Genomic DNA, 20,852 nt, shown 5'->3' with positions numbered 1-20,852 from the left:
TAGAGCCAGCTGTATCGATGTGGAGGACGAATCACTATAAATAACTGCCAAAATGCTATACATATGCTAACAGCTGACATTTTTCCATTCCAAACACCCACGAGTGGCAGCCATCAGTGGAGCTAGATTTAACTGCAGCTGGCAGTGTCAAGACGCAAAGATTATGGCCACTAATGAATATTAGCCAACTTGCAGCCGCTGGGTATTTAGATGCAGTTCACCCCATTGATTTCCCTGTTGGGTGAAGACAACTTTATCCCTGTGGCAAGTCCCTGGCTTATCTCGCCGACTGCAAGGCAGCCGGCAGACGGGGTGTTTTCCTGGCCGCGTTTCAGGATGATTCAAGCCTGGCAGGTGCGAGCGGGAATACCTGACTGCGGTAAACACAAAGGGGCAGCACGGAGCAGAAGGAGATGTCCAGCTGTGAAGGGGCAGCCATATAAGGGGACTATATTGAGTACAGCACAATTACCACAAAGCTCACTGTGTTGGATTATCACAGAGAGCAGGTGGCTGTGAAAGACAGTGAGAGGAAGGCCTCGAGAAAAAGGTGACAGATGGGTGTGGAAGAGTAGGCCTGCACACGCCGCAGCTCAGGAGGAGAGAGAGGAGACACCGAGGAGAAAGATACGACTTTACTAGAGTCTACTGAGATTCATTCATCAGAGCCGTCACCGCGAAACACAAATAGGTGCAGAAAATGAGATGATTTTAAACACGTTGCCATTGATTAACCATTTGCAGGCACAGATTGCACCTTTGAGAGGGGAAATTACTTTGATACAGTGTTTGTGGATGCGTCTATACATGCGCAAAATGTCAACGATTTGCAGAATAAAAATGAACAGTACCATGGAGACTCTGTTATTTCCTACATACATCAGATGAGAGTCGGGATAATAACCTGATGAATAATCAGGGAGCTGGAAAGCTTTCTTGGGGTAAGTGTGTCTGGATTAGCATTACTGTGACCAAGACAGATGTACGCAATCAGAACGGTAACAAAAGGAAAAGACTCCCTGTGATATTTATGGATTAAACAGAGATTAATTTCTTCAAAGCCGTGCTCAGGGCGGACCTCATGTACAAGGCCAGCTGCCTCTGTAATTCATCCCATTTATCTTCAAGTCAAAGAAAAGAAAGAAAAGATAAAAAGACTTGAGGCCATGTAAAGTAGGCAGACCCTTATCAATGGTGTCAAACACAAATACACAATGAGCTGCAGGTCATCATTATTTCTGACTTAATGTCCTCCAGTCGGCGGGGATGACACAGCTGGAGGTGCCACCGGTTGGACACTGCTATGCTAATTCATTAGCCACCTGCTTCGAGTAAGTGGGGGGGGGGGTTCACGCTTGATTAAATTTTCGCCATCTTCCTCGAGAGAAAGGGACGCTACGAGTCAGCAGTAAAGCAACGATTACAATGTAAAGGCTACGCGAACAACTTCTGATCTCTGCTGTATTAGGGTTTGTTTTCGCCTTCACTGCCCCCGTCGCTTTATTGTCTCTCATTTTCCACCTCGTTTTATTTAGATTACGCCGCTCAGAGAAAATGCGCCTCGTTTATGGTCTTGAAGTTGTCGTTGTTTTCGAGGACTGTGGCGAGGTTTTCACTAGCCCCGTGGGTTAGACTATGATTATTATGACCGTGCAAATGACGGCAAATTTAAGCTGTATTACATTTTCTCTAAAGATCAGAGGTAATGAAACAAAACTACCTCAAGAACTGGGATGTTAACGTTTTTTCCCTCTGCATTAGCTTCTATTTTGTACTTTTCAGCAACTGTAGCCACTGTCCTTAAGTGTCTGCTTTAGTTGCTGCCTTGCACTCTAAAGCTCACGGGACTTCATGTTTGAAGCTCGTCTTTGGCTATGTTGCAGCTTCTCACTTTATACAGCATGTGGAGCTTATGTTTACCTAAAGCACCTTACATGTCCAAAGACAAAATATCCACAGCCTTGTAAAGGGCTCGGGTCAAGCAGCGAGGCATTTCTGTGACGCTAGATGTGGAATGGACTTTGTGCAAAGCAACCGTCAGATATACTTCTGTTCCCTTTGAGCCACCTCTGGTATAACAAGTTCCCAGTGGTATTATTTCTGTTTCCGTCACTCTTCACACTTTCACAGATGTGCACAGCTGTGAGAATTCAGACGTTCGCAAACAGGGAAAACTGTACAGACAACAGAAAACCCCAACTTTACAGCTCACGTTTTTCAAGCCTTTGCTGAAAGAGTGTTTTTGAAGAGATTATTTCTTTCATTGCTCTCTCTAAAAAAAAAATAAAAAATCCAGACATGAGACTGGAACTTTAATAAACTGCATGTACCTACTGCTGTACTTCATTAGGGATACTAAAGCAGTTTCAGGGAAAACAAGTCCAGCTCCAGCGGCTATGATTCATATGGAGGTTTAGCTGTTAAAGGCTAAGAAATAAACACAAGAATCACTGTGTCCGAATGCCACTGATGTTTCCAAATCTAGCCTGCCAGAGCAAAACCGATCAGACACGGTGAATTTCATTGCTTTGAGTCATTGCTGCCTTTGATTGTTTTGTTGTTAAAAAAATCTCATCAATTCACAGCTTTTGTGTTTATTTCCTCAAGTACCAATTGATTTTATCTGCTTGAGGAAAATATCTTATTTGCACACTAGCAGCAGGTCTGGCATACCTGGATCCAGGATGATAAGCTGGGCGCTGGACTGGATGTTGCCCGCATCGTTTTCTGCCAGACACTGGTAGAAGCCCTCGTCTGACTTGACCAGACCCAAAATCTGCAGGTTGTGGTCCTCCTACAAAGCAGGAAGGGAAAAAAAAAGAAAAAAAAGAGTGAATTGGAATAACAAACATACACAGGTATCAATGCAAGCAGCAGTTCTAATCAATTTCCTACTCTTTCTCGTGACGCTCCGATGATGTAAACTCTCGCAATGACTTCTGGTGAAGGAAAGGTTGGAAGAAAAAAATAAAAAAGGCAGCACATCAGCACTGAATGAACTTACAATTATTTTGAAGTAATCGCTGGGAATGACAGCGTCTCCATTCTTGACCCATTTGACCGTGGGAGCCGGTGACCCCGACACGTCGCACTCAAAGATGATGTCCATGGACTCGTGGGCATAAATGTTGGCCGGCCGCTTCACGAACTGCGGGGAAACTGTGGAGTCCACACGAAAAAAGGAAAACTTAAATTTAATGATTGAACCTTTTCTTTGTGAAATCTGTCAAAAGTAACAAGGAACGTTAAACGTCGCTGAAAATGGCCTTTGCTGGAAAAGGAACAAGATGAAATTATTTCATGCTTCCCCTTAAACTCTCAGCCAAGAGAGAGTAGAAACAGTAAACAGTGTCATCCAGCAACAAGCTAATTATTTTCTGCACGGTTCACACAATTTTACCAGATGGCAACACTTAAGAGTTGTTGTTTTTTTTCTAATTTATTCAGGAATGGTTGAAAGGCAGCTACTTTGGTACTAGCGCAGTACTGTCAGCACACTACACCGGCTAAGCCGAACTCCCCTAGTCCTGCTAATGAGGGCCAGAGAGGAGTTATTTGATCTGCTGGGGCGATACAGTGCCTCATCAATCTGTCCTGGAACAAGGTCACCAGGAGCGCAGGGCCCGGGCCCCGTCCCCTCTCTATAATTGGACTGTACGTGTTGTGAGAAGAGGGCAAGACGGACTATGTGTGCACATGCGTATACGCTGCAGCTACACCCGTGCGTCCTCTGATAAGCATCGACCTCGTTGACCACAATTTAAATGACTGTATTGTTATTGTGTGGCTGCGTGTCATGATTTGCCATCAGCCTCCTGGGCGCGGTGATGGCTGGTTATTAGCATCTACTTTGCGACTATTCACAGGAGCTGATTGGATATTAGTTGCAGTGGGCGGATAAGGTCCTTTCTTTTTGTTCTTCTTTTTGGACTTTAGTCAGCAGCAGGCTGTGAGGTCAAATCTTCATCTGCTTGATGTAACACGGGCTAATTTACTGTAACACACAAGTTAACAGATTAGCCTTCATACTGCTGGGGAAAGCATTTAGCGCTAGAAAGGCGTTCAAGACTCTTTGTAATTAAAACCAGAAAGGAAAAAAGAAAAAGAAAACCACACATTTCTTTAACAATAACGGCCTTATTGGAGCGCTGGAGCTACGGGACACATTGGGTTCTGTGTCGACTTTGTATTTCCCTGACCTTGAAATGCACTTTGCCCATCTGTTTGCTATTTCCATGCTCTACACACAGCACATGGAGCAAAGGCGGGGAGAGACACAACTCGACAGAAGCTGCACACAAAGCCACGGCTATCTAAAAACACAGAGCCAAAAGACGCGCAGGTCCGCCTTTCCTGCCTCCTTACCTTGTCTGGTACAATGCTGCAACTACAACTACATAAACTGATGCGGAATTATTACATCTGCCAAACATTTGAAGTTTCATTGATTTTCTTTTTTTTCAAACACATTTCCGCATCCCTCTCATTTATGTAAGGAGCGTATACTTCTAAGGTCAAAACAAAAATCGAGCTAAATGCTACTTTGGTAACAAACTCTGTTCAATGCTCGCATCACGTGGCCTTTAAAATGCTCATGGCCTCAAACGGTTTTTCAACTGCAACAAGTTCACGCGTGACACTTGGAGAATAAACCCTCCAGTTTAAGATGTGCAGTATTATCTCAAGTTCACCAATAAAGCACGGTGTGGAGTTTCTTTTCCAGGTTGATGCTGAAAATTATTTTAAAAGCAAACACAAAAAAAGTGCTCTGCTGTAGTCTGGTGCAGTATGAGCTCGGGTCAAACACAAAACAGGCACACAGAGCCACAGAATACTGAAACCTTCCTTCTGCTTTCTTAATGAGCATCTCGGTTTTCCGCAGGCCTCTGAGGTTATTATTGACGACTGACACGAGAATAGAAATGAGGACGGTGATGCTTCTAGACTCGATCAGTTTTTGACTGGCAAGACAGCCACATCATCCCGATCTGTGTGTGTCTGCGTGTGCACAAGAGTGTATCCACCTGTGTGTGTGTGTGTGTTTGCGTGTGTTCCCTGCAGGGAGGCGTGTGAGCTGTGAATAATGTGCTTCACAGTGTGGTGTCCCCTGGATATTTGCCTCTAGTATGCGCGCAGCACAGTCAGGTGGAATCCTTGGTTTGCTTTGGTGTGTCGGGGACACACGAGGCTGAGACACCACCGAGTCAGTGTGAGTCTGTGTTTGCGTGGAAGGCTGAATAATGTTTGGATAGGAATTTTTAAACATGCCAGGATACTTGTTTTGTCTCCTTATTACTTCTGCTATATGCTGTACATAACTGGGTTTGTGTCCTCCCCCGCTGGCGATGTGTGAGTGGGTCGATTTTGCTTTCTTTCTTGTGTGGGTGTGGGTGTGTGTGTCTAAGCACTTGCTTATGCATGCAAACATATGTTTCTGTACATCCAACGCTGTCTCAGCCTGTGCACACTCCCCACATTCATATGGGTGTTTGGTTCATATTGGAATGTCTGTATCAGTGTGTGTAGCAGAGCCTCCTATAAAGATTTGCTGGTGAGACAGGTTTTGATGGTGGCTGGTGCCCTGCAGCTCTCTTTATCTCTCCCTCTCTCTCTGTTACACTTTGTCTCCAATTGTTTCCTGATTCTTAATCTTCCTTCCCTATCTCTCCATCTTTACCCCCCAACTCCCCTCCATCTGAGCAGACATGCACCATTTTCTCTAAATGGTGTTCTGACATTTGGAACCTTTTGGACTGAGGAAAGACTATAAATGTCTAAATACACCAATATAGCTAAGGGCTGGGTAAGGGAAATGTGTGTCAGTCCAACAGCAGGCCTGATGACCTTTAATTGGCAGCCTGTTTTTACAGTGGTACAATGTCTATATGGAAAATTCCCCGCGGTGCCTGTGTGGAGCAAAGGGTGTGTGTTTTGGGTGCGTTTTCTTTGTTTAACAGGTGGCTGTGCAACGATTTTGCAGCTCACCCATTTCTCATAAATGACACTCTCAACCAAAGCTGGATTTTTTGGTTAGAGGAGCTGACAAAAGATCCATGCGATCGGTCCAAATCCAGAGTGGTTCATAAACACGTTTTCCCGCAGTCTATGGCTCACAGACACACGCATATACAAACACACACAAATGCTAAATTCCACCAGCTGGAATATCTCTAAACAGGCTGCCCTGTTTTGGAGCATAAATACCACTCTGTAATGAAAGAGAAACCCAACAGAAACAGAAAAAACAACTAAAGGGAATGCAGACACTGGAAACAAATGGGAGAGGAAATAAACAGCTAGACAAATGTAAAAGGAGGGAAACCAGCCAGAGGAAGTGCGATACGAGCTCTTCGGGGCTGGTATTATCTCTCGAGCCGGTAGCTTAGTAAAAGAAGCTTTAATGCAGACTTGCACCAACTCCAGTGAACTACTAAAAGAGGGCCACAAAAAGGTCATGTGCGTGTCTTGCTATGAGCTTGTTAAAACAAAACCCCACAGGATTCCTGAAGGGATTCTGGGGAGATAGCTTTACTTAAAGCTTCAGTAAACTGAACTGAGTCATAGAGAGGGAGAAAAACCTATTTGTACTGATACATATATCAAACACAAAGAACTAAAGAAAGTACTGTAGCTGCTTCCCGAGATGACGCAAAAGGTGAAATAAATCACTTTTCAGCATATATCCCATAAAATGTAAGCCACAGCAGTAAATATATTATGTCTTAAAGCGAAAGGATACAAAAATTCAAGACACTTTACCACTCTGATACCTTGGCCAGAGTCCAGTTAGCTTCCTGAAGTGAAAAAACAGTGTTGGGCAGTCTGGGTTTACTCTGAGGGCAAGTCAAGCTTGGACTGCACTAATTACCCCTCTTGCTCTTCCAAAGATAACAGCTTTACTCTTAATCCTGGCCAAAACAAACAGCTTCAGCAATAAGGCTGAAAGAGGGATGCTTGGTGCTTGCATTCCAAGTCAGCGAGCAGATAATAATGTCTTGTTAGAGGAAGAGTCATAGAGTAGGACTTCAATCTGTGGATTTTTCTGATATAACAACAACTGAGCGAAAGCGCAGGTACGAGTGCGTCAATGAAATGCTAAAGCGGGGCTTGCAAACGTGGTGCATAGAGGAAGGAGTCTGCTCTGCCTTCATTTCAGAGCAATTCTCAGTAGAGCTCAAACAGATTGCTGTTGCTACTCAACCTTCAATTGGAAGTGCTCCGAGCGCATGGAAAACAAAATAGAGAACTAATTTGATGATTTACTCGCAATGCATATGCACGCTTTGCTTTAAACTGGGCTATTGTTGTCAGCTGTTACAGGAGAATCTCTGGCAATTGGGTGCATCAACCTTGGTCTGCTATGTTTTATGTAAATTTCATTACTGTCATGGCAATGATCTCAGTAGAAGAGCAAAAGGAAACAAATTTATTACGGAAAATATTTGTGTCGAGCTCATTTCTCAATGAAGGGAGGTCAATATGACTACATTTTTGGTTGGGACGACTTGAATAGATGCATTTTTTTAAGCTGGTTAATACATTTCTATTTTAAGAGCCAAATAAGCAACAAGTTAGACTACAAAAGCCACACCTAGCTATGGCTATGCTTCCTCCATACGCCCTCCAAGGGTCAGAGAAGTGGCTCCTGTATCCACACATGAGAAGCTAACACAATGGTTAAACTGGAAGGCGTACAATGGAGTCAGAAAGAGGATAAGATAACAGCTGCTATGAAAAAAAGAAAAAAGGAAAACGCGTTTGTGTTAGGGGTGTTTCCCTTTATTAGATTAGCATTCTTTAAATAGCTAAATGGAAAGTTTCTGTTTTATTTTGGACGAGTTGTAACTGCAAGTGGCTGCAGGGGCAGCAGGATGACTGTGTGCCAAAGCACCCAGCAGATTTGATCACATTTATAACGTTCAATGCATCATTTAGAGAAAGCTATTCCTTGAAAAAAAAAAAAAATACTTTGAGCATACGTTGCCTTTGCTGGTGGGGAGTAGAAGGGCTCAATGGAACTGTGTTTTCTGCCGAGCATTTACAGTTGTGACATACAGTCATATGAACATTAAAGTTTTCATAACCAAGTCCACTCCATGATTCACTATGTCCCCTAACGGTTTCTGTACGTATGACTTTATCAGACTTTCACATCATCGTGGAGGAATTTTGGCTCGCTCACCGTTACAAGGCTGCTTCAGCTCATTGAGGGTTGAGGTAATTTGTTTATGCACAGATTGCATCACAGCATGCTGAACTCTGGGCCATTGCAACATCTCCACTCTTTCTTTTTCAGCAATTCTGTCGCAGATTTACTGCTGTGTTTGGGATCATCGTGCTTTTGCATGACCCGATTTGGGTGGAAGTTTTACAGCTGGCCTCACGTTTGAATACTTTGGTATACAGAGGTCATGGTTGACTCATTGACTGCAAGGTACCCAGGCCCTGTTGCTGCAAAAGAAGCCCAAATCATCACCCCTCCCCCACCGTGCTGACGGTTTATAGGAGGCATTTGTGCCGAGATGAACACGGCACTGTGCATAACATCTTCACTTTGGTCTCATCTGTTCAAAAAACATTATTACAGAAGTCTTGTGGTTTGTTCACATGTAACTATACTCTTTTTGGAGAGAAAAGGCTTTCTGCTAACAACTCTAACAGTAGTCTCAGGAAATTTAATATTTAACATTCTAACTGAGGCCTGTAGAGTCTGAGATGGAGCTGTCTCTCTTTCACTCTCTTGCTCTCTTTTTTTTCCTGCACAGTCTTACCTTGGGGTGAATTTCCTGGGACATCCAGTTCTGGGAAGATTGTGGCACTGTGTAAACACACCTGAATGATCCAACCTGCCCAGACTTCTGCTTTTATAAAGGTGCTCACAACTGCAGACAATGAATTAATCACATGTATTTGATTAGCAGATCTGGCTGCTACAAACCTCTTTATTTAGCCCTGCCCATAAAAATTAAGTCTTGTGAAGCTTTTTTCACATTACCTTCAGTGACTTACTTAAAAAAAAAAAAAATTCCTTTTTATAATAAAAGGAGTAAATTGAGCACGTCTGTATGTTCGTTGCTATTTTTATCCATTTCTGTAACATGGTAAAAACATTCCAGAGTGCTCAGCCTTTGGGAAAGAGTCTTTTACAGGCCAGACCAATTAACTTGATAGCATGATGATACCATAAATAAGGGCCACTGACAAGAAGCCTCATAAAACTGGTAACATATACTGTACGTTTGTGGGGAAACTATTTTTGTCCTGCACAAAACACACACCCATATAGAAAGTCCAGGTCTGGGTGGTGCCCCCTGCAATGCAAGACCATAATGAAAAGCTACTGCCTCCTTTGGCTTCATTTATCCTCTTGCCAGTTCTAACAGAGGCTGAGATGTCAAACAAAATCATACTGAGCAGAGCACACACTCAAACAAACTCGCAGTTATCCCACAAACACATACAAGGGTGCTGACACTTGTTTCTGTGAAGGGTCCAATGATGTGATTCAAGTGGAAAGCTGAGCTAAACGTTACTGTAAACACTTGTTTAGAGGCTCGCATTTTTTAAAACTTCCTGTCTTGCTGGGAGTTGTACTGCTGTAAAAGTTCTCTAACTCGAATCCCCTTTAACTCACTGACACTTTGATTATATTTCATAAAAAGACAGATAGGGAGCACACTGCTCTCAGACAGCCATTGCTTATGTGTGACGGCTGCTGACAGTATCGCTTTGAAAGCTTCTTTTTGTATGTGGTGACAAATTGAAAAGACATATATTTGTTTATTTCCTTGCTTTGTCCACAGCTGTAAGATTTGCAGGATATGCAATAGATAGTGTTTTTTTTTTTTACAGTTTTCTTAGTATAGAGTACCGTCTGTTGAATCATAAATGGACTACTGCTTGGTACAAGCTGGTGAAATTTTGTCTCAAGAAGCAAACAGCGCACAGTGCAATGTACACTTTTTACATTTGTTGGACCTCTACTGTAAAAGTATCGCAGGTAGAGGCTACTATTTCTCAGTGTAATCCCATGCTGAGACGTACACATACATGTATTAGAAACAAAACACTACATGAAAACACTTTTTTCACACACTCCTTTGGTACACTGATGAGCTTTACCCGCAGCAGGATGGAGTGAAATACAGTGTAAAATTACAGTGAAACCCAGATATCATCCAGCCACCGATGTCTCTCAGTTACATGGTGTTAACAGTGAACATTGGAGCTTTATGGCACAGAGGTATAAGCTATTACAGGCTTTGGCTACACAGACAGTACTTGGATTAACTAGAAACAGAATGAGGCCAGACGAGGCAGCATGTAAATACAATATCATTTCTGCGTAATGGCATGCTCAAACCAAGTAAGTGTTTATGGGCCTTTTTGCAACCCATATATTCTTCACTAACAACCGATGGGAAAACCATATCTTTCCAAAGTGCAATCAAAACCTAAAAATCAATTAACACTAACAACATAAAGTCTTCTCCAGCACTCAAAGATTCTCAGTGGGGACACGGTTTGGATTCTGTGGTGGCCAGTACACGTGCTCCCTTAACTGCTCTTTCACAGTCTGAGCCCAGTGAATCCTGGCATTATGGTGTTGGAATATAGCCATCAGGGAGGAAAAAGAATCCATTGACAGAAAAACTATTGAGTTTATTCAGGTAGTCAGCTGACTTCATTTTTTGGGCACTTACTCTTGCAGAAAGTAAACCTGCAGCAACTCCAGATTATAACACTGCCCCTACAGGCTTGTACAGTAGATATGAGGCATGATGGCTGCATCAGTCCATCCACCTTTCTTCTTACCTGATACGCCCACCACTCTGAAACAGGGGAACTGTGGAGTCATCACATCACATGACCAGATTATCCTTCCATTGCAAAGTCCAATCTGTCTGCTCCTTTCTTTCCCAGATTACCTCACTGATAAGGCTACATAGGCTACACTCATCTTCACATTGCAAGTATGTAAATAGTCTCACTTTTATTGTTATAACATAGCTCTGAGTTCTGCTATAGATTTTGTATGATTTGTTTCCAGCATACTTAAGTGCTATCCAATCAAATGTTTTTTTTAGAATCACATTTCTTCCTCAGAAATGACGGCTGACCACCATCCACTGTTCCAGGTCTTAGTAATGCATTAGACAGTTCTTCACCTAATTTTAGCAGCTTCAGCATTCTTCTTAGTTGCTCTGTTTGCTTGATGTAGGCAGAGAATTTGGTGAAATGGCATCTTTTCCATGAACACTGGATGTGTCTTCCAATGTGGTTGTTTAGAAAAAAATGAAAAGCTACTCACTGCATCAGCAAAGATTAAATAACCAGTTACCAGCCAAAACATATTAACCACTGCAGTAATTGCTTATTTAAATCCACGCAGTGACTTTCATTTGCAGTATATTTTACCAGCAGATCCCACAGTTTTGCTTAGTTTTTTTTAACCTCATGCTCCTTTTAATTGTCATATAAAGCTGAATTTAAATTGTGCCATTTCTGTTTCCTCCAAACTACGAAATAAAGCTTGTGCCCCATTTCAAATTGCATCCACTGTGTATAGGAGAGTCTCACATGAAAGCATATTCATATGGCCCAGTGAATTAGTGTTAACGATAACCTCGCTGAACACTGCAGAAAATAAACATCTAAGGACTAAAAATACTGGATGGGCAATCACATTCAAAGAGGGTTAAATTAAATTTAACAGTCCCCGACTCTCAAATAATTTCTGAACCTGCTATGCATTAGCTAGACAATGCACACAGGTGTGTGGAGCAAGTGCATACCTAATCTTTTCTTTGGCACCACTATGCAAAAAAATGTTGTGCATGAATCTGTATGCATCTCTAGTTTCACAGATGAGTGCCAGCTGCACTGCAAACCCTGAAGCATTCTGCAGGCGAAACCCAACAGTCCTTTACCATATCAAATCCCCGTCTGGCTGTCTGGATCCCCTCTCCAGCACAAACTGTCCAGTGTTTATGAAAAGCCACTGGCCGCGTAAACACACAATTTCCTCTTGTTACTGCAGCTGAAGAGGCCCTAAGGTAATTTAGAAGGAGTCAGTCATAGGAAAAATTGTTTTGTTGTTAGTATAGATTCATAGCACATTGATCCGAGTGTCTTTTACAAGCGCGACTACTTATTGAGGGAAACAATTGACCTTTCCGGGGTCACTTCTGTTGTCAAGGAAGCAAATCAATGCCACAATCTGGTTTCTTTATGAATCTGGACGAAGCAAACGCAATTAGCCCCGTGAGTCAACAGCACTGGAACTAATCCAACTGCTTTATTCTATTATAGTGACGCATGTTTTTCAACAATATTTCAAGCCGGCTGATCAATCTTCTCCAGTCCTGTCACCGTGGAAGTGGAGGCCAGCGGTGGGGGGGGGCGGGAGTTGAGCTGAAAACATGAAGGATTTCAGAGGGAATTCGCTGGACAGACTTGAGGACAGAAAAACGAGTGAAGTCAGATGTCCTCCTGTGACCTGATCCGATTTTCCATTACTGTCTCCTTTAATCACAGTAAGCGACGGGAAGTGATGAAAGAGTGGTGGATGGTGGGGGTGATGAAGAGATGAAGGGATTTGGGGAAGAAAGGGTTGGGAGTCGTGGCACGATTGGGGCTGTGTGTGAAATGCAATGAACCTTCAGAACGAGCCTCGGGCTGTTTCCCCCATTTTAAAGTTATTTCACACCAAATCCTGTTGACTCGCCTCGTCGGGGAAAAGCATACAAATACACATGGGCTATGTGGGATTCACGTGCATTATTCTAACCAACATAAACTCTGATTACAGAGCGGATTCTCGGGTAGTTTCAACAACGGATGCGATCCTCTGAAAAATAATAACATAAAGACACAGATAAAGATAAATTGTATTACATACTGCTTCTGTGTTCTATTCCAGCTAGTCCTTCCTAATTCTAGTGTCTGGTACGCACCTCAAATACTTCTGTTATTCCTCTGACGAGATGAATGACATGAGGAGAAAGAAAAAAACACAGCAGATATCGACGGATACGAACGCTTCCGTGGCAAATATTCACTGCCAACACTGCCTATGTGTGTCTGCAAGAGCATATCCTTTTTCAACAGGACTGAGCCACGTGCTTGGGAAACCGCTACCTCTGCATAGCTTGCATGCAAGAAATCCACTTTGTTTCATTTCATTTCATCCTGAGCTCTCAGTGGCTTTGTTTCGCTTCTGGGATATGAGTCCGAAGAGCTTTTAATAAGCTCATTCCCAAACATAATCAGATGAGATGAGGCTGTTTTCGGTGATGAAGGATGGTCTGAGAGTTCAGTCGAAGCTGGAGAGGCTCAGCTTCTCTCCACTGCACTCTCCTTAGTAACTAAAGCAACCTCGCGTGCTGCTGCTTCACACTAATTTCTAATCTGTGAATTAATTTAGCTTGTGTTGCCGCTTTGACTTGTAACCACACTAGGATGTTTTAATCCTTGTAGTGACATTCAGAATAAATGGGTCATTTGTGATATTCCCGTATGGTTTGATATCCAGTTCGGACCTTTGGTTTTAAACCAGGAAGCGGACAATACAGGCTGATAAAGGTACCTTGTACTGTGAGTTGGGCCTGGGCTTCAATGGTGGTGTTGGAATTGTCTGCAACACAGGTGTAGAGCCCAGCGTCTGCCTCCGTGAGGTTGGAAATTTGTAGACTGCCCCCTCCCAGCACCTCCACCCGACCATCACTGAGGAGAGAAAGTAGGAAGGTTGTGGAAAAGCAAAAAAGAAAATTAGCTCCACCTAAACATGTAAGCAGTATTTTCTTTTATCATAGCCATACATTAATGACCTTTACTTGGGCCCTTGCTACATGTAACACAGTCGGCGTCACACTCGGGAGCCATCAGGCTGCTGACCCTCTAAACAGCATGTGGACACAGCTGAACATCAGCAGCGACATCTTTTTTTAAAACAGACTTGTAAAATATGTAGAAAGTCATGGCAGCCCATTTACATGAAATGTATTCGCTGAACGGTAATGGATGCATCCTCCGGAGCCCCGAGCTCCTCTGCTGACCTGGGTTTGACTCCACATCTCATCCTCGTTTCTTTTTGCTCTGTCACCTCATATCAACTCTCTGAATAAATAAAAGATGCTAAAAGCAGAGTCAACCGCCCCAAGAAAGAAAAGCAATTTGCATTTCTTCCCAACAGTTTACTGGATTTGGAAACCTGGAACTATAACTAGAGTGGGATAGAAACAGGATTCTCGATGTAAAAATACTAGGATGGAAAAAAGACTGGTGTATTCACCATAATCTCCTGCCAAAAAAAAAGAAAGAAAAAAAATCACTGATAAACCAGCTTGAACAAATGTCACTGATATACACAGTCCTCTGTACAGCTGAAACCAGCACCAAACAGTGACTAAAAGCTACAAATTGCAGGCACACCTTTGAGTCAAAGCACGGGGCAAAGTTGTAGCGCAAATGATCAGAAAGCAGGAGGATCAGCAATTAAACTCCAAGTTGAGTTTTCAGCAATTCTCCCGTCTCCGATTCTTCGCTCAGCAACCTAACAGCATAATTGCGCCTGTGTGAGCAAGTCAGTCTAACTTAGCAGGCTTGCTGTGGGAAGCGAGCCTCTCCTGGTGTGACAGCGAAGAAAAGCTGAAAGCCATAAAGTGCGTAGATAAGCTGAGCCTGCAGAGTAGTAGTACTAAAGGCGCAATAAACAATAAGTGTGACTGTAATAATGTGTTTGTAATATTATCATATGTTATTGTCCTATAATATATATAGGATTTTTTTCAGTTTTAATTATTATGGAGATTGTCAATAGCAGTATATCAGGACACCCCTGGCCTCTAGCAATGCCTTGAGATTAGTCCAGCTTTTACCAGAGCAGCTGGGATTTACAGTTTGCACAGCCACGCTACTGCAGCCCTTTCTCCACCTTAACAAACGTTTTCCTTTTCTTTCATTAGCCGTTAATTAACTGGAGTGCTGTGAAGCGGGCCCGACTAGCAGACTGAAAACCTGTTTCATTCAGCTGCTTATTATCCTAAAGAATCTATGCCTAACCCAAAGATCCAAACACAAGTATTTGTACAGCCTCGTTTTGAACCAGTGACCCCTCTCCGTTTTAAACAGTCCCAACTTTGATTTCCCCAACAAGCCCACGGGGGATGCAGTCTGTGGCCAAGCTCCGGCTTGATTCAACAAGCACTGGAGCATGAGAGGAGGAGGATGCTGAGAGGAAAGAAAAATGGTAATCAATAGCTCGCAGAGAGAACTCTGCATTCAGACAGCGAGAGAGAGAGAGAGAAAATGGGATGCAGGGAGAAAAGCGGGATCAGCGGGTCGGCAGAAGAAGATAAAAATCCAAAAGACAGCCACAGCAAGCGAGATGCAACTGAGGAACAGTAGATCAGCGCATAATGGTTTCTGCACAGTGGATATCTGCAGAAAAGAGGAGGATACTGAAGAAAACAACTATATGCTGAAAGCTGGTTTTGTTTTAAACCAACTGCTGAGTGGCAAAGATACTCCACGTAAGCTCCCGCACCTCCTTTCTCGACTGCACCTGGGTTCAGCAGTGCTGGCCGTTGAGGCCATCTGTCTGTGCTGGAGAGAAGCATTCAAGTGGCACTCAACCTGCTGTCACCAAAAAGACTTTGCCGTTTCATTTCTACTTCATCAAGCCTCATCCAGAGAAAAAAAAATAGTTTGATCTCATCATTTTGTAGTTGACAGCTGGTCGAGAAAATGGACTTTCGAAGCTCATGTGTAAATCAGTGTTATCCTTTACTTCCAATGGAATTCCTCAAAGGTTCTTAAACCCTAAAGCATTTCAGTGAGTTTAACTTGCATCTACCCACTTGGCCTGTCATTGCTACAAATCTCTGAATTCGACAAATAGCCTCTACATTTACTCCTCTGTAGATTGTTAGCTTAAACTCTTTCCCCCTTGTACGCCTGCAAGGGTAACCCTGGTTTCTCTTTTTTGAACAGAGCAGTCATATTTGAGGTGCATCAGCAATTGATCTCTACCTGTACAGAGTTCACTAAACCATGGTGACCCAAGTAGCTACTAATGGAAAAGGGGCATAAGGTTACTCTTGCCAAAACCCAGAGCATATTCTAATGGTCATCAACCTTTATTGATATATCGTGAGGTGTCAGAAGTCATCATTAAGGGTACAGGGAAGGTTGTCAAATGTCATGTTTATGTCAAGAGCTAACTTTAAGCAGTTTCATCAGCCATAGTTTCCTACACAGCTATCCTATCACAGAGTTGGCAACACTAGCTGACATATTCTAGGAAAAAATTCTAGAGGAATCACATTAACAGTTCCTGTAACCAACCTCTCATTAGATATGTGAGCAGTGTAAGGCTTGCTCTTTAATCCAATCCAGGAGCAGGTATATGTACTCAGGTCAAAAGAGCCATACTGAAACTCAAGAGTGCTGCAATCGGAGAAGAACAAACAACACACGGGGCCAGATTGTATAAAAAAGAAACAGGTGCAAAAATAGTACACTCAGCAGAAGGCTTGACAGAGGATGGCCTCAGTGTTCAAGGTGGGAAAGTGGGGGAAACACAAAGAAGGCGGCTGCCTCTCCTTTTAGTCCCGAGACTGCAGTAAGGAAAACAGAAAATGCCAAACGTCCTGCTGTACATTGATTACCTCTCTGCGCGTGAGGGCGAATGTGGCTGGTTGTGCTCCGAGTCTCACCAGGACAGCTTTTCAGACTCTTGGCCTTTAATGCCGCATGCTCCGTAAAAGGCATTGAAAGCTTCCTCTTGTAGTTGAAAGAGGAACATACAGTACACGTCAAACCACCGCGCAATTTCTCATTCCGTTTAGAGCGAGTCAATCTCGGCTCTAACTGCAGTGGCTAAAGTGCTCCGCTGAACAAGGAATGCATTACTGAGACCATGAGGGAGGGAGACAAAGTAAATTGGCTTGAGCTGAATGAGCCGGAGACACCTCAAACTGTTGTGAGGGAGCTCGCTCCACTTGTGGTCGTTTAAATTAAGACGCGGTGCCTGCTGGAAGAATGTGAAGGATGTCTCGTGCAGTAAGCTGAAGGTCCTCGGCGGTAAGTGAGACTCTAATTAAAACTGGATTTACCTACAAAGAGATGTTAAACTGGCTCGCTGTTTTCCCACCGTCACTTTTCTTCTTGTTACAAAAACGGCAGATGCACGCATGCATACAATCCAAGCAAAGCGAAGGCTACAGGGCGGTGTTCTGAACGGCGATGCTAATTAGGCTTGCTGTCTTCTCAGATTTCGTGCCAGCGTTCATGCTACAGTAGCTCCCCTTCTGACAACTACAACTTTCCACATTGTTTGTCCCAGCAGAAACAACACCATATACAAAGACATCATATATGGCTAAAATTTGTGCAACACGTGAGTGCTTTCTATCTAACAATCATATGCCGAAGGATGCACTGGAGAGCAACTTGGGGTTAATATCTTGGAATATTTGGCATGCACACTGGAGGAGACTGTGATCGAATCACCAACGTTCCAATTAGTAGATGACCTGCTCGACCTCCTGAGTAACCACAACCCCAAGACCCTATTTCAGTTTCAAACTACTGGAAAGCACAACAACCCTTTCGTCCCTCAGCTCCTTTCCAACAGTTCCAACATCCAGAAAACTTGTTGAGTACGTCCGTCAATGCGTATGGGCCTCTAACATAAACTTGTCCCCCGTTCTGCTATTCAGCTTTGACGGCAGCGACAGCCACAGAGGCTTCAGAGAAGGACGTGGACACATTTGGTATGTGTGACTGGTGGCTCAGCCTTCCGTATCACACACCGGCAGCAAGGTCAGTACACCTGGGTGAGGGGAAGCTGCACATCACTGAAGAGCTGTGCAGGTGGAGGCAGAGCAGTACCGCTGTCACAGAGCAATCAGTGGTGTTGTGACAGTAGTTGGGCACGGGTCATGCTATCTGCAGCATGAGGGGAAAACGGGTGGAATCTTGTCACAACTGTCACAACAACAACAAAGAATAGAAAAAAAGGGGGGATTCATTATTAATGGATAGAGTGGAAACTCCTAAGTTTTTCTCAGTTTGATCTCATGTTCTTTTCACTCTCTGGCTCTCTGCACTGTGGTGCACTATGAATCCAAACCACTCTGCTCTTCTAGGCTTTGTGGTTCAAAGTGAACGCAAATTGAACTTCTCCCATTTTGACCAGAACAAAATCATAACAGTTCCATGAATTTGAATCATGTTCTAGGTGTGCCAAAAACAGATCTCGTCTTAGAGAAAAGGGCAGGCAGCGGGTTGGAATGGTTTCTCCCTCCACCGCCCTGTTTTTTTAATGTATACCTGCTCCAATATGAGACATGACGCTAAAGAAACTACCAGGAGAGACAAACAAGATAAAGAAGGAAGCCCGACCGGCCTTAGAAACAAACTGAAGGAGAAATAACTAAAAATTAATGTGCAAGATTAATGAGAAACAACCTAGTGCCAGCAGCACAGGCTCAAGTTTCTCAACTGACTCAGTCATGAAAACATTTTTGTTTTCCTCTGGTTCATAACGGAAAGCTGCGGGACCCTCGAGAGGAAAAAATAAAAAACTCCCACATTCCTTACCTTATTTGCTTTCCCCCCCTACAAAAGGTCCCCAAGAATAAACTGATGGTTTGATTAGTGCATACTGCAATGAAGCCTCGCATAATAGACTTTTGGATGGCTGGTGTGCCTCCAGGTGCTCAAGGCCACCTGAACTCTGTGTGGTCCTTGCTGTGTCACATTTACAAAGCCACAGTACTGCCTCAGGGGGACATATATCCACATAACACCTGGTGAAGAGGCAAAGCAAATGAGAGGAAGTGAGCTGTTTCCACTATCAGTGAATAAATCCCCATATTCTCAGTCCTACATTGACTAATGAGGTAAATTACACAGTGCGCAAAAAAAGCAGATTCCTTTTAGGACTAAAAACGCAGCCGATTGTGGATCCTGCCCCTGCCCAACAACTGACGGATCTTTACTTGGCAAGAAAAACAACATTGTGATGAGGATGCAAAGAAAAAAATGAATGCTATGACAGGAAGCATGCTTTTAGGAGAGCTACAGACACTGATGTGCTGGAGACAGAGAGAGACAGCCTAAAGAGAGACTTCTCTTGCTCCACTCAGAGAAAGCCTGTGTTGTTTGTCTTGTTTTCTCAGCCTGCACATGCCAGCAAAATCCCTCCATTACCTTAACCCCACTCTCCGCTGCTGCCATCTATCATTTTACCAATGCTGGAGAAATCTGAGTTCCTATGCAGAATTCTAAGCACACGGACCCTCCTGCCTCTCTGGGAGTACGTGGTGTGCTGGATATCCACCGTGCATGCCAACCTCTCTGAATGAGGGAAAACATGTGGAGCAGAACACTTTCCATTCACACTCACACTGATCTTAATTCCTTAATGTGTTTTGTTTTCTGACTAAGAGAAAACCCAGAAGAATCTTGAATGCTGCTTTAATGTATGCACTTTATCAGGTACATATTTGCTGTATTGCATTGCTGTACTGTAGCTAGCAGTGATGTTTTGCAACTACATTTACATTTATATTCGAGGGGGATGAAAACAACAGAAACGTTTACCTATGACCTCGGTAATGAACACAGTAAAAGCCCTTTTATGAAGACGGTTTTGTGGTGGAGGGGCTGTACAGAGTTACGTATGATTAGATTACTCACATTCTGACACTCGGATGACAACAGAGGTTTCTCCATTTTTCCTCCTTAGGCTGCAGAAACTGTGTTCTGTGGTCTGTGTAATCATATCTGTCAGCCAGATGCACACGAAACATCACTGACACCTCTATCATTCGCTGCAAGAGGAGGACCTCAGTGCTAGGTGGACGACACGCTAATTGCCGGTGTGACGAAAGAAACAAGTGAAAATCAGGCTAGGCTAATTTTTTGGTTCAGTTTCACTGCCTGTGTTTTTTATTTTAATGTCTTTTCTCTTTAATGTTTGAAAACCTGCAAAGCTCATGATGGCACATGGAAAATTGGTGTGGGAATTCACAAAAAAACCCCAAAACAACGACAATGGTTGAATGTGTGAGTTTTAACGCTGCAAACACATTAAAAAAAGATGTGATGAACAAAGAAGGTTCAAATTTTGAGTTTCACTATGACTTCACTTTAAAAAAAAAGGAAAAAAAGAGGCAATTATCTATGATTGCATCTGAAAGAGTGGGGATTTAAATGGCAGTGGCATTTGCTCGGTCATGCCGTCTTTTCAAGAGCCGTGGAATCAATTCTTTGGTGTGAATCTTCAAATTATTATTAAGGTACTAGTGGTTTGGATTCCACATCGCTACAAGTCATTCTGCTGAAAAGCGGGCACAACAGTGACACGGTGTCTTACGCGACAGCTATAAATACATGAAACGATATGATAGCTAACAAATATGCTGAGCTAAATTCCCGTCTTCATGCACAACTAAACGCAATACACAGAGTAATATTTAAGCAAACACAGGAGCACAAGGAGGCGAGGAGACAGATGACTTTGAGGCTTTGGAAAGGGGGGCGGTGATTTACATATTCAGTCAATTCCCTGTTGCTGGCCGACATGCATAATTCATCCATTTTATTGACTGCTGAGGAATTCTGTTAGGTGACAGAGATACTCCCGAGAACAAAAGATGACTGTCCTTTTCATAAGTGTCATCAGGACCAGTATGTCTGAGAGATCCAAAGGCCTGTTTCTCTGTATAACGGATGACACAAGGCATATTTACAAAGACTGCATTTTCAGTGTGTTGAAGGAACAGCTTAAAGTGCTACATATGCTGTCGCAGTGTTGCTGATATTAATCAAAATAAATGTTG

At 43.2% G+C, this 20,852-nt stretch overlaps 1 protein-coding gene across 11 annotated transcripts in view; it reads right to left on the bottom strand.

Annotated features, from left to right (window-relative positions):
- The window catches only part of neo1a (neogenin 1a), a 157,065-nt gene that overhangs the window by 47,732 nt on the left and 88,481 nt on the right, over nucleotides 1-20,852 (bottom strand). For all 11 annotated transcript variants that reach the window (XM_085406209.1, XM_085406286.1, XM_085406214.1 and 8 more), the window contains exons 5-7: nucleotides 13,589-13,725; nucleotides 3,005-3,159; nucleotides 2,674-2,794 (exon numbers count right to left, since the gene is read on the bottom strand). In XM_085406209.1, coding sequence (XP_085262335.1) covers nucleotides 2,674-2,794; nucleotides 3,005-3,159; nucleotides 13,589-13,725 — 413 coding nt within the window. The remainder of the gene's footprint in view (nucleotides 1-2,673; nucleotides 2,795-3,004; nucleotides 3,160-13,588; nucleotides 13,726-20,852) is intronic.

Source organism: Rhamphochromis longiceps, linkage group LG1, assembly GCF_057381845.1.
Source record: "Rhamphochromis longiceps isolate RC_006_pf linkage group LG1, R_longiceps_female_GT1.1, whole genome shotgun sequence".
Taxonomy (NCBI): domain Eukaryota; kingdom Metazoa; phylum Chordata; class Actinopteri; order Cichliformes; family Cichlidae; genus Rhamphochromis; species Rhamphochromis longiceps.
The sequence above is the reverse complement of the archived record's forward strand: the minus strand, read 5'-3'. Positions and strand labels throughout refer to the sequence as shown.